This window comes from Martes martes (genome assembly GCF_963455335.1).
Source record: "Martes martes genome assembly, chromosome: 12".
Taxonomy (NCBI): domain Eukaryota; kingdom Metazoa; phylum Chordata; class Mammalia; order Carnivora; family Mustelidae; genus Martes; species Martes martes.
This window is the reverse complement of record NC_137900.1, coordinates 25799752-25813416: the sequence shown is the minus strand read 5'-3', so window position 1 is coordinate 25813416 and position 13665 is coordinate 25799752. Positions and strand designations below refer to the sequence as shown.

The 13665-nt window shown below is 38.9% G+C and overlaps 1 protein-coding gene across 1 annotated transcript in view; it reads left to right on the top strand.

Annotated features, from left to right (window-relative positions):
- Window positions 1-11936, top strand: part of KIF27 (kinesin family member 27) — an 86025-nt gene extending 74089 nt beyond the window's left edge. Inside the window, exons 15-18 of the mRNA XM_080820782.1 lie at window positions 801-1007; window positions 2455-2653; window positions 5714-5878; window positions 11248-11936. Of these exons, the coding sequence (XP_080676908.1) occupies window positions 801-1007; window positions 2455-2653; window positions 5714-5878; window positions 11248-11732 (1056 nt within the window). The 3' untranslated portion in view covers window positions 11733-11936. The remainder of the gene's footprint in view (window positions 1-800; window positions 1008-2454; window positions 2654-5713; window positions 5879-11247) is intronic.
- The last annotated feature ends 1729 nt before the right edge of the window (window positions 11937-13665 follow it).

The window sequence follows — 13665 nt, the reverse complement described above, 5'->3', positions numbered from 1 at the left end:
ATAGGTAATACAGAAATATCTACCCAAGTCTCATCGGGTCTGAAATAATTTCTTACTAGAAATTTGAATACCCTCGAATAAGATGTTCGGCTAGTTTGAAGAACTGCTAGGTTTTCTGACAGGGATTCATCAAGGTTTTTTTTTTGTTGTTTTTGTTTGTTTGTTTGGGTTTTTTTGGTCCCCTACAAAGGAAACCTTCTCTAGCTTATGAAAAAAGTGTTCCATCATCCACATTTTTAATGCCTTTGTTTGCCCTTTAATGGCATCTCGTAGGAATTTTATGAAATGTTTCATGTCCTTAGATCCTCCCTACTTTTTTTTAATGTCATACTCTTTTTTCCCTAGAGACCCTCTTTTGATGACTCATTCTTAATAATTTATTCTAAATTATTCTAAATCTATTTCTTCTTTCCCTCCTGGCAGTCTGTCGTTTCAATAGATCCCTGAGGGGACACCGGGAGTCTCCAGATCTAACACATACTGTGCACTTGAGGAGCTGTGGAGGGGAGATAATGGCTCTAGTCCTGGTTCTGGGGGCTGAGGCTTTGTTCAGGTGTGTTCCTTGGTTATCAGCATTTGCTGTGTGACCTTGGGATCTTTCATACATGAAGTTTAGTGTGAGAATTCAGTGACTGTATGTTTTATATATGTGTGTGTACACACTCAGTAAACATTTTCTTCAGATTTAGTAGACAAATGGTAAGTCCGTTAGACTCAGATAGCAGAGTGAGATCTTAGTGTATGACACGAAGTCCAAGTTAATTATCTCCTTTACAATGAGTAATTTCTGTTTTATCTAGGAAGAACATGTTCTTTTCCAACTTGAAGAAGGGATTGAAGCTTTGGAAGCTGCAATTGAATACAAGAATGAAAGTATCCAGAGTCGCCAGAACTCGCTCAGAGCCTCACTCCAAAACCTCTCTCGTAGTGAAGCAAATGTCTTGGAAAAACTCATTTGCCTGAGTCCTGTAGAGATGAGAGCTATTCTTTTCAGATATTTCAATAAGGTTTGTTTCGGAAGGACAGAGGATTTTCTTGTACGGGGGGGCCAAGGTGGATGGTTACACATGTCAGGTTTCAGAAATTAAAAGGCCTAAAGCTTTGATGGTGTAACTACATATTTAAGTGTGATTTCTCCTCGCACTACTGAATGTGGCCGTCTGAAAGCTGTGTGCTTATCCAAGTATGCATGCCTCACTTTGGGAGGTTCTTAACGTTGGATGGGCCTTTTGAAAGAAGGGCTTTTTCAAATAGGCTTAAAAACCCAAGAATTCAAGTTGTATTCCTCAATCACTATTTCTTGGATATTTTCAAGATTTGGTTGTTGCTACTCAGCATTCATGAAAAATCAAGGGCCCTCCAAACTCGGGCTTCCTTTCCCTCATTGCTATAGGGTCGGGTTACGTGTACTTTATCATCATACCTATGAATTGAAATGAAAATGAAGTGGTGCATCAGTGGCAAAGATAATAATAGATTTTCACATTAACCTGAATAATGTCTTCTCTTAAGGCATATATTATAAAGTGTTAAGCAAATACTAGCTCTTTTCTCTGAAAGGTATCTTCTGTTTAAGGGAGTATCAGAACATTAATGAAAAATAAAACAGTGGAGTTTGAAAATAAAGTTCCAGTTCTGTTAGACAAGTGAAATAAAGATGAAGAAATGAGTGGAAATGTTAGGCACAGCCCTCCTCTTGGGTAATGACTGTCAGTAGTGAGCTACTATTATTGATAAGAGTGCATCCCATCACGGCATGTGTGGAGGGCAGAAAAAATGGTGCGGTGCTGTTGGAAGCTTTGATAGAATTCTTTTCTGGTGTTCTTAGAGAAAAGGTTTTTAACCCAAACCGCGCAGGCCAAGGTCAGTGGATTTTCTGACCCTGGGTACCCTTTGTAGAAATGAGTATTTTTCTAGAGAGAAGGTCATTACATTAGCGAGTTCTGTGATACATACATCAAAGTATATTCACTCCATAGCCATGCAGAGAAGAACCCATTGCACTAAATGCACAATCCGAGACTGAACTCCGTATAGTTTTATGAAGTCTGTTACTTATTTATAACATGCATTTTGGAGTTAACACTGGGTGGTATCTAGATGTTACAAGAGTCTCTAAGTTCCCATTCTCTCTCTCTTTTTTTTTCCCCATTCTTTTCTTAAGACCAGAGAAATGGAGTTAGAGGATTGTCAATGTAAATTGCAACGACCGTGACTGAGAGATGATGAAGGGGTGACAGTTAGAGCCACATGATGTTGAAAGTAAAGTTGTTACCGGTTCAGAATCCCAGCAAACTCAATAGGCTCTTAGGTTATTTTGTTGGGTATGTTACAGAGCATTTGCTTAGTTACACCACGGTGGCTAAGGAAGTTGTTCATGTAGCCTAAGAGAAGTAGGCTATTACACGAGGCTATGGAAGACACACTTAGAAGGTCAAAAAATGTCTTTGCTAGGTCATCCATTTGCGAGAAACCGAACGGAAGCTCCAGTTACAGAATGAAGAAATGAAAATGAAGGTTCTGGAACGGGATAATACGGTTCGTGAACTGGAGTCTGCCCTTGAGCATCTGAAACTACAGTGTGACCGGAGACTGACCCTTCAGCAGAAGGAGCATGAGCAAAAGATGCAGCTGCTGTTACAGCATTTCCAAGGTACTGCCCCTTCTGGTCCGCTGCAGAAAGGCGATGTGTCGGAGGGGCTTGGGGGGGAAGCCAGGAATAGAAGCTCATCACATAATATATAGTTCCTACTTATATTTGGTTTTGAGCTTCACGTGTCTGGGTTCCTGCACGTGGGGAGAGGGGACTGGGATGTAGGGCTCTTTGGTGCTTGAAATGCCCTCCCTCTGCCTGTCCCCAGGGCCACACATAAGAACTCCCACCCATCTGTTGTTGGTCTCTTTTTTATGTACAAATGCGGCATTTCTGGCTTCAGGTATACTGTTGAAAAGTGTCTCTCTCTCAAGGAGGGAGTACTTTGATATTTAAATTACTTTCCCTTTACATAATTAACATGATAGGCACCCCGTCAGATTTCTAGTTATGTTTCTTGTTATAATTTTCAGTTGATTGTAAATTTTATGCATAAAGGTTATATCTTAGGTCAAAATTAGCCTACCACCATTGAACACGTACTGTTATCAGTGCACAGTAGTTCAGCCGTCAACTCTGGTGTGGAAAGAGCTGTCACAGCAGTTGGTCCTCATGTTACCTGGGCATTTGGCCAGTACACAAAGAGTTGCTATGGCAACAAAATCACTGCCTGGCAGCACTGGTAACGTTTCTGTCCAGGCTGCTTAGTCTTGATTCTTGTGAATCTATAGCTGGAAATGGGTTAGAAAGGATCTGGAGAAACAATCTGAGTAAGCAGAAAATTGGAAAATATTATAAATTTGAGTGTTGAGGCAATTTGCCCCTAAGTTAATTCAATAACCAGTCGATTAACAACCAGTTGCCTGATGACAGGATCCTACATGTCGCTTCATTCAAACATGCTCTCCTTTCCTTATTTTTAGTTCTATCTTAACGTCTCTATAAAGAGATATTTTCATAGACTTTTTAATGTATTTTTCAAGTGATTGGCATTACACCACAGAAGCTCATGCTATAGCCAAATGAGGACATTTTAAAAATCATTCATTTCTATACCTGGGATAAGTTTTTCTAACAAAGTTGTAGCTAAAAATGATAATTTATGAACTTCTAATTTCAACTTTGTTGTATAAAATTCAGTTGACATAGATGATATTCTTTTTTTTTTTTTAAGATTTATTTTATTTATTTGACAGAGAGAGAGATCACAAGTAGGCGGGGAGGGGGGAAGCAGGCTCCCCGCTGATCAGAGAGCCCGAAGTGGGGCTCAATCCCAGGACCCTGAGATCATAACCTGTGCCGAAGGCAGAGGCTTAACCACTGAGCAGCCCAGACACCCTGACATAGATTATATTCTTTATGGGGATTCTGATTTATGGTGTCATTAAAGTATTTATTTATTTTTTAAAGATTTATTTATTTTAGAAGAGACAGAGTTTGGTGGGGAGGGGCAGAATAAGAGGGAGAAAACTCAAGAAAACTCCCCACTGAGCACAGAGCCCAACACAGGGCATGATCCCACAACCCTGAGATCATGATCTAGCCAAAATCAAGAGCCTGATGCTTAACTGACTGAGCCACTCATACACCCCTTAAAGTTTTATTTTTAAATACAAGATAACGGGGGGACACCTAAGTGGCTCAGTGGGTTAAGCCTCTGCCTTCAGCTCAAGTCATGATCTTAGGGTCCTGGGATCAAGCCCTGCATTGGGCTCTCTGCTCTGCAGGGAGCCTGCTTCACCTCTCTCTGCCTGCCTCTCTGCCTACTTGTGATCTCTTTCTGTGTCAAATAAATAAATAAAATATTTAAAAAAAAACAGATAATGGGTTAATTTAGAATATCCAATATACTTAGGTCAAATTTTTCAAAACAGCCAGTTACAAAAAAACTTTACAACCAGTAGGATCATGTTATATGCAATTAATGAATCATTAAGCCACATCAAAAACTAATGATGTACTATAGATTGGCTAATTGAATTTAAATAAATTAAAAGTTAAAAATTTAAAAAAAAACAGTAGGATCATCTTATAAATATACTGATAGGAAAGACTAGGTCTAAGAGTATGTATTTGCAGAAGGTCAATAAACTAGGTTTTACCAGTTCTAAAACATACCCAGTAGGGATAGTTTTATAGATTCATAAATATTAAGTAGAAGCTTTAAGTTATATTGTAGCATAAGCTACAACTTACTGCTGTTTGCCCTCTTTTTTGTATGAGTGTTTTCTTTTGTAATTTAATCTCTCTAGCCTCTTTTGGCAGGTTTTTGGTTTTGGGGGTTTTAGGGCTATAGATTTCTTGGGCTTATAAACCTGGGCCTATGACTTTCCATATATCCACAGTTCCTGATATGAACTTTATTTTTTTATTTTTTACTTTTAAGATTTTATTTATTTATTTGACAGAGAGAGAAAGTGTGTGAGCACAAAGAGGGGGAACTGCAGAGGGAGAGGGAGAAGCAGACTCCCCCTGAGCAGGAAGCCTGATGTGGGACTTGATTCCGGGACCCTTGGATCATGACCTGAGCTGAAGGCAGATGCGTAATCGACTGAGCCACCCAGGTGCCCCACGATATGAACTTTAAATAAGATATTGATGCAACTGATAGAGTTCTAAATGTGAATTTTTTTATAGGTAACACCTTATTTCTGCTGTTTTAAGGATAAACCTAGTTAATGTTACTCAAAAAGTGCTTACGAATCATGAAGATGCGGTAGTTGGTAGGGGGCTGGACGGAGATGGTGACTAAGGGCAGAAGAATCCAAACTGTATCTGAAAGCAAATCCATTCAGGTAACAGATACATGTAACATACTTCTGACCCTTTAAATACAGTTTGGAGACTGTGTTAGAACATAATTTTTAGGGGCACCTGGGTGGCTCAGTGGGTTAAAGCTTCTGCCTCCGGCTCGGGTCATGATCTCAGGGTCCTGGGATCGAGCCCCACATCGGGCTCTCTGCTTGGCGGGGAGCCTGCTTCCTCCTCTCTCTCTGCCTACTTGTGATCTCTCTCTCTCTCTCTCTCTCTCTCTGTCAAATAAATAAATAGATTTTAAAAAACCATAATTTTTAGTCATTTAGTTTAAACTGATTTTAAATACAAATCTCTGTTTCATAGAGGAAGATGGTGAAGGCCTTATGGAAATGTTAAAAACATATGAAGATAAAATCCAGCAGCTGGAAAAAGATCTTTATTTCTATAAGAAAACCAGCAGAGATCTTAAGAAGAAACTTAAGGAACTGGTAGGGGAAGCAGTTCGGCGGCAACTAGCAGCATCTGAACGTAAGACTTTCCATGTCACTTGTCATGCTAACAGTATGTGATGTATCTAATATTCGGTGAAGTTGTGCCTGACTTAACAGTTTAGACTTTCCCGATTGATTTGGTTATTTAGAATTAGATATTGAACTTGTATTTGTCTCTGTAAACAAAAATAGTTGTCTAGTCCTAATCACCAGGGAAATGCAAATCAAAACCACGATGTGATATCACCTCCCACCTGTCAGAATGGCTGAAACCAACACCACAAGAAACAATAAGTGTTGGCGAGGATACGGAGAAAAAGGAGGCCTCGTGCACTGTCGGTGGGAATGCAAGCTGGTGCAGCCACTCTGGAAAACAGTATGGAGGATCCTCAGATTAAAAACAGAATTACTATATGGTTCAGTAATTCCACTACTGGGTGTTTACCCAAAGAATATGAAAACACTAATTTGAAAAGATATGAGCATCCCTATGTTTATTGTAGCATTATTTACAACAGCCAAGTTATGGAACAACCCAAATGTCTGATAGATGAATGGGTAAAGAAAATATGGTGTATACATACAATGGAATATTAATTCAGCCATAAAGAGAATGAAACCTTGCCATTTGCAAGGACAGGGATGGATCTAGGGGTATAATGCTAAGTGAAGTGAGTCAGAGAAAGACAAATACCATATGATCTCACTCCTAAGTGGAATATAAGAAACAAAACAAATTTGGTTTGATTTGGTTGTTTAGAATTAGTGATTGCACTTGTATTTGTTTCCATAAACCAAAAAAAATACTTGTCTGCCTGACCCTCACCCTAAAACATGACATAACTAAATGAGAAAGTGCCATGATTAAAATATACCCTTTTGAAGTCTCCCAGTTAGAGAAGAATCAATATTTCTAGAATAACATATTTTATATTTTTCAAAGATTTTATTTATTTATTTGAGAGAGAGAGAGGGAGAAAGAGAGTACAAGCAGGGAGGAGGGGTGGAGAGAGGAGGAGCAGGATCCCTGCTGAGCAGGGAGCACAAAGCAGGGCTTCATCCCGGGACCCTGCGATCATAACCTGACCAGAAGGTGGACGCATAACAAACTGAGCCACCCAGGAGTCCTAATATATTTTACATTTTATAAAAGAATTAGCCTGCCTTTAGAGAAGTTATTCTACTAAGTCAAGTATGGCTTATGCATAGTTGACTTTACAGCCTTTTAGGAACACAGACCTATTCTGTATCTGTAAAGAAGACCACTTAAAGATGGGTACAACAAGATTGTAAAGAGGCCAGTGGAAACTATATCTATGCATAATGAAAAGATACATGCTGGATATATAATATAAGCAGAATTAACATAGCTTTAAAGTTTAAAACAGTAATATCTTAGAAAAGTAGTTCTTTTTTTTTTTTTTGAAGATTTTATTTATTTACTTATTTGACAGGGAGAGACACAGCGAGAGAGGGAACACAGCAGGGGGAGTGGGAGAGGGAGAAGCAGGCTTCCAGCGGAGCAGGGAGCCCCATGCGGAGCTCGATCCCAGGACCTTGGGATCATGACCTGAGCCGAAGGCAGAGGCTTGATGACTGAGCATCCAGGCGCCCCTAGAAAAGTAGTTCTAATGCTACCTTATGATTATGATGTTTGTAATTTATAGTTATTTTCACAAGTAGTTAGGTGGGTCAGTGTCAGCTAATGCTATTTTCAAAAAAAAGAATCGAAACCTAGTCAAGTAACTTAAAAACACAAAAGTAATTAGAACATGGTCTCAGGTCCTTCCATCTTATGATTCCTGGTTTAACATTCTACAGTAAAAGTTGTCTTAGGACAGAGATGTGACACAGACAGATCCTGCCAGAGAGACTACATTTTCTGATTTTCAATGTAGTAATGCAGAGGTAATGTAACTAGAATATTTACTTGAAATACTGCCTGCACTCTATAGCTGTGCCTTTTACTTGAAACATGACTTACAAAAAATTAAAAAGTAAACAGACGTTAAGTAGCAAACAGAACAATCAGCATAAGACCATTTTAGCTTTGGGGTGCCTGGGTGGCTCAGTGGGTTAAGCCTCTGCCTTTGGCTCAGGTCATGGTCTCAGGTCCTGGGATCGAGCCCCACATCGGGCTCTCTGCTCAGCGGGGAATCTGCTTCCCCCTCTCTCTCTGCCTGCCTCTCTGCCAACTTGTGATCTCTCTATCTCTCTGTCAAATAAATAAATAAAATCTTTATTTAAAAAAGAGACAATTTGGGGTGCCTGGGTGGCCCAGTGGGTTAGGCCACTCACTGCCTTCGGCTCGGTTCATGATCTGAGGGTCCTGGGATGGAACCCCACGTCGGGCTCTCTGCTCGGCGGGGAGCTTGCTTCCCCCTCTCTTTCTGCCTGCCTCTCTGCCTACTTGTGATCTCTGTCTGTCAAATAAATAAATAAAATCTTAAAAAAAAAAAAAAGACAATTTTAGCTTTAAAAAATCCACTTTCAAACTTGAGACATCTAAAATTAGATACCTAGTGGGTTTTTTTTTTTAAGTTTTGTTTTTTTTTAAGATTTTATTTATTTATTTGACAGGCAGAGATCACAAGTAGGCAGAGAGGCAGGCAGAGAGAGGGGGGGAAGCAGGCTCCCTGCTGAGTGGAGAACCTGATGCGGGGCTCGATCCCAGGACCCTGAGATCAGGACCTGAGCCAAAGGCAGAGGCTTTAACCCACTGAGCCACCCAGGCACCCGATACCTAGTGTTTAAATGGCCCATGTTTATATTGAGAGTCAACTAGACATCTTTTAAAATGCCAGTGTGGTGTGGGGATATAGAGGTTTCACCCTCGTCCTGCACCTTCATCCTGCTCTTTAATGAGACAAATGCAGAAAACTGAAAAAGTTAAGTCATCTTGGAGTTACATAAAGTTCTGAATCTGTCTGACTAACTTACTTGGGAATCTAGTTTTGTTTGTTTTTAAGTAAACTCTACCAACAACATGGGCCTCGAACTCACAACCCCGAGATCAAGAGTTGCATGCTCTACCGACTAAACCAGCCAGGGGCCCCAGGAAATCTAGTTTTGATACTAATATTGAGAAGACTATTTCAGCTAGCTTGCTATCCCACCTAGACACATCTATAAAAAGTAAGAAAAGTAATAGCATAGGAAAATTTGAAAATATAGAAAAAGAGCTGGAAAAAAGTCATAATTCTACCCACAACTATTAACATTTAGCATAATTCTTTTCAGTATTTTCCCCATGCTTTAAAAAAATTACAGTTGGAATCATATTAGAGATAAAGCTTGTACTATATCTATTATCTTAAAATGCTATTCTAACATAATGACATTAAACAAAATTTGTTTCAATTATAAATATAGCAATTTATATATATCAAATTCTGAGTTCCCTAAAAAGTATTATGCACTTCATAATCAGTGATCTGAATACTTAACTGTCTTAGTATTCAGTTCATTAGTTAGTTTGTTTGCTTTCTGAATTTTTTCTATTAACATATAATGTATTATTTGCCCCAGGGGTACAGGTCTGTGACTCATCAGGCTTACACAAAATTCACAGCACTCACCTTAGCAAATACCCTCCCCACTGTCCATCACCCTATCCCTACCCCGCCTCCGCCCAGCAACCCTTAGTTTGTTTCGTGAGTCATTATTTTTTGATAGTAGTCTTTTCAGTGTCTGCATACCACACTTATATTTATCTTGAGTATTTTTAGCATTTTCAAGTGCAGAAAAATTAATCTTGGTCTAAAATATCTTGGTTACCTCTTAGTCATGCCTGTGTTACAGTGCATCTGTTTTCTAACAAATATATTAGGGTGTGAGGATAAAATCTGTAAGGATATGATCAGTTTATATGGACATGCAGTTGATGTACTTATTTAAGTATTTAAAACTCTATCCTTCTATCAGTTTAAATCACTATAAAACTCTGTGTGAGGATACTTGAGTCAGAAGAGTTGGGCTGGAATCCTAACTTCTTTTCCTCACTCTGTGACCTCAGGCGAACTAGTCTTTCTCTGGTTTGTTCCCTACTGGTAAAATTCTGGAAGAGGGAAACTTTCCACTGTGAAATGTCCAAGTCGGGCAAGAAGTGAGCTTCTCCAGTGAGCCCATCTCTGCTCTTTCACATATGCTCTTTCAAAAATAAGATGCCTGGATCCCTTCGCCAGACGTCGGGACCTGAGCATCAATTTTTTTTTTTTAAAAGCTTCCAGTGACTGACGTGTGGCAAAATTTGGGAGCCACTGTCTACCGTTAACTTGGTGAATATCTGCTAGTTCCGTGTGCAAATCTATGTCATTTGTTAGTTCAGCTGGTTTGTTTGTGAGATTATTTTAAAAGTTAGAAAACCAATTATGTTTTCAACCAGGGGTCAAAAACTGAAACGCCTTCAGGAACCAGGGAGCCAAAGGGAGCAGCCGGGAAGGTAGCAGCTGTCTCAACAGGCAGGGCCAGCTCTGCTCCAGCTGCTGTGGCCAGGCAGAAATTGGCAGTTCGTTTTTTTTCTAGAAAAGATAGATTAGAAATCTATATTTTCATATGAAAGTTTCCAATTAAAAAATTGGGGGTCCCCAAAAAGCTGGGGCTCCCGTGTTATTTCATAGGCAAGTAAAACGTGTCTGTGGGCCGGATTTGGCTAGGGACTGCCAGTGTGCAACTTCTGTTTTTAAACTTGGTATTCATAGGACTAAAAGTGTACTAATCATGGGTCAATATATGTTAACACTGGCATTTTTTATCGTATTAGGTCTTGGGCCTAGATGGGCTTTTCTCAAGCACATTTTTGTCTTTGATATTAGATAATTCTAGGATTTGAAGACTTAAAGCTTTGATCTTTCCACTTGCTCCTTCACTCATTCCAGCAGGGTACCCCACTGAGGGGGTACGCTGTCCTCTCCATTTTGATGGTTGATCCCCAGAGTATTTTCAAGGAGCGCAGCCCTGCTATCATGCTGGGAGTTCTAACCAAGACTAGACTTTCACATACACGATGCCACATCCCAAAAGCTCCCCCAGACATACAGCCAGTATTCTCCGGTGCTGCTTCACTTAGCCAAGGTGTGGACTGTGGTTCACCAGTGGCAAAGCAGTGGAGGACAGGTGTGGAAGGAGACCAGAGAGGCCCAAAGCGCTCTTGTGTTTCCAGGGAAAAACAGAATCACTAGATGACTATTTTCCCAACTTTGTTCTATGAATTAAAAGTTATCAGTTACTCACATGTAGAATGCCTGCAGGTGAAACTTCTGTTTGTCTAAGTCACCTAACAAAGAAAAAAAGCTGAAAGACATCATTTATATTGAGTGATAATAATATAATTATGTTAGGATATCATGATCAAAATAACCGTTTTTGAAGAAATCTCTAATTTTTTGCTTTTTGTATTATTTTAAGATCATGATGCTGGGGATAGAGTTCTGAACCCTGATGAAGCAGGCATGGTTCCAGAAGAATTAAAATGGGCATCCAGAACTGAAAGTATGAGATTAAGTGGAAGAGAAAGAGAATTGGACAATTCAACAAGCAGTTTAAGAACACAACCAAATCCTCTGAAACTCTGGGAAGATGGCCCAGAATTGCCTTTGATCTGTAGCTCTTTAGCACCCACTAGTGGACATTTGTTAAACAATGAGGATAAAATAGAAGTAGATGAAAATCATTTCACAAAATCTCACAGCCGACCATCACCCCAAATCCAGCTGGTGGGTAATGCGGGACATCTTCGTGGTGTCACGTCTGTAAAATTGTGTCGTAAAGAGTTACGTCAGATTTCTGCCTTGGAACTATCATTACGACGTTCCACTCTTGGAGCTGGGGTTGGATCTATGACTGCTGATTCCATTGAAGTAGCTAGGAAACCGAGTGACTTAAAAACTTAGGCCTTTGGTAACAGAACTTTTAACTTTCAATAGGAGGTATTAGATTCCTTTGTCTAACCTGTTAGAAATTAAAGCTTATGCTCACTAGCTCTTCCTTCAGGATATAGGAAGAAGGGGAGGAAGGAATCATCTTGTATACTATAGATGTATATATCTTCTGTGGTATGTTTGGGAAGTTTTAATTATTTGCAGACAATTAGCAATAATTGTAGTTAGCAAATGAACATGTTTTCTAATACTGTCAAGTAATGGAAATTTAAAAAATTTTACATATTTAAATATTTATTTATTTGAATTTATTTAACTATTTAATTTTAATTTAAATAATTAAATATTTAAATATATTTCTACTTAAAAATTTGCTTAAAATCTAAGCATATATAAAGGAGAAAAAGAGTGGAATAGTAATATTGCTGTATAATATAAAAGTATGTTATAATACATGAATTACACCTTATAGGTTTATAATATTGTTATTCTCAAATACATTTGTTATTTTGAAGAGTTCTAGTTAAATATTGCTTGTATGAGAAGGGGAGTTACATACAGCCTATCTTTTGGCACAGCTGAAAAATCTGTGCCAAAATACAGACTGTGGGTTTAAGGCAACTTGACTAGGTTGATGGGTTGAAGTTAATTTATGGTCCTCCAAGTCCACAGAGCTTGAGTGATCAGTCTTGACTTTCTAAAGACAGTTCTCTGCTCTTTTTCTGGGATTGTCTTTAGAATGTCATATTGCTATTTTGCTAATATTATGGAATCTAAGTTTTATCTTGCTCCTATCCTGTCTACTCAACATGTCTGTCCCTAGGCTACGAGATTGGGTGAAAAGGATGCAGTCCCATGCCACAGGGAAACAGACAGAATAACGGTAAAGCATTTTAGCATTTCCAGGAAAAGTTACTTGGTCACACGAGTGTGCCTGTAAAGCTTGACGTCTCACCAGAGGCTCTTCAGCTAAGAAGCTGATGGGCCTCATTGGAACTTTTCTCTACAGCCTGCTTACTCAGGTCTTGCACACAGGCAGGCCAGACTGCACTGGGGCTGTAAATATGTAAATGAAATTTTTCATCAAGATTTTTTCAGTCTCAATCTTATTATATAATATAAACTTCAATTTGGAATTAAGAATGAAAATACTGATTCGCCCAACAAATACTTTGTACCTTTTCATCATACTTTTTAATCACAGAAAACATTATAATGACCAGGGGTGTTTTGTTACATTTTGTTACTTGTGTTGTTATTTTTGTTACTTTTTGAAATTTTCATTTGTAAAATAAAGTTGTTTCTTAAACTAACTACTGTTTGGGTGGGGCAGTGGTCAAGCCGCCCTGACTTATGGATGTCTACTCAATTCTTGCTGACTCCAGTGTTTCTAAAGTGATGCTGCTACTGATATTTTTTTGGTCCTTTTCCTTTGTTGTTATTGACCGTGCCCATCTTACCAAAGACCCCAACTGTCACTCTGTGCTCACATACTTATGGTTTCCTTTTCTGGTTTCTAGTGCCTAGGGAGTAGGGTTCCTTGTTCTCATTGCTAAAAACCAGTTCCTAGAGAAGAAAACCCAAATAAAACAAACTTCTAAATCGGCGAATAGTTCTGTATCTCTTAAGCATGGTACTGAAATTCATTAAAATTGTGGGTGAGATAGACTGCCATGGACTTAGCTGGGAATTGAACCACATTATACAGCACTGGCCTGGTGAGAAACTGCTTTCGACAGGGAATTACGAACTAATTTGGAAAATACGTTTTTAGCAGAGACTATTTCAAGTCAGATTCTGGTTTTAAGCTAGTCTCTTCTTTTTGCCTCTAGTTTGTATGATATATACTTAATATATATCATACGTAATGTGTGTGTATACTATATATAGATATGACAAAGGTCAGTACCTTAACAAAGTATAATGATATATTTATTAATGAAGG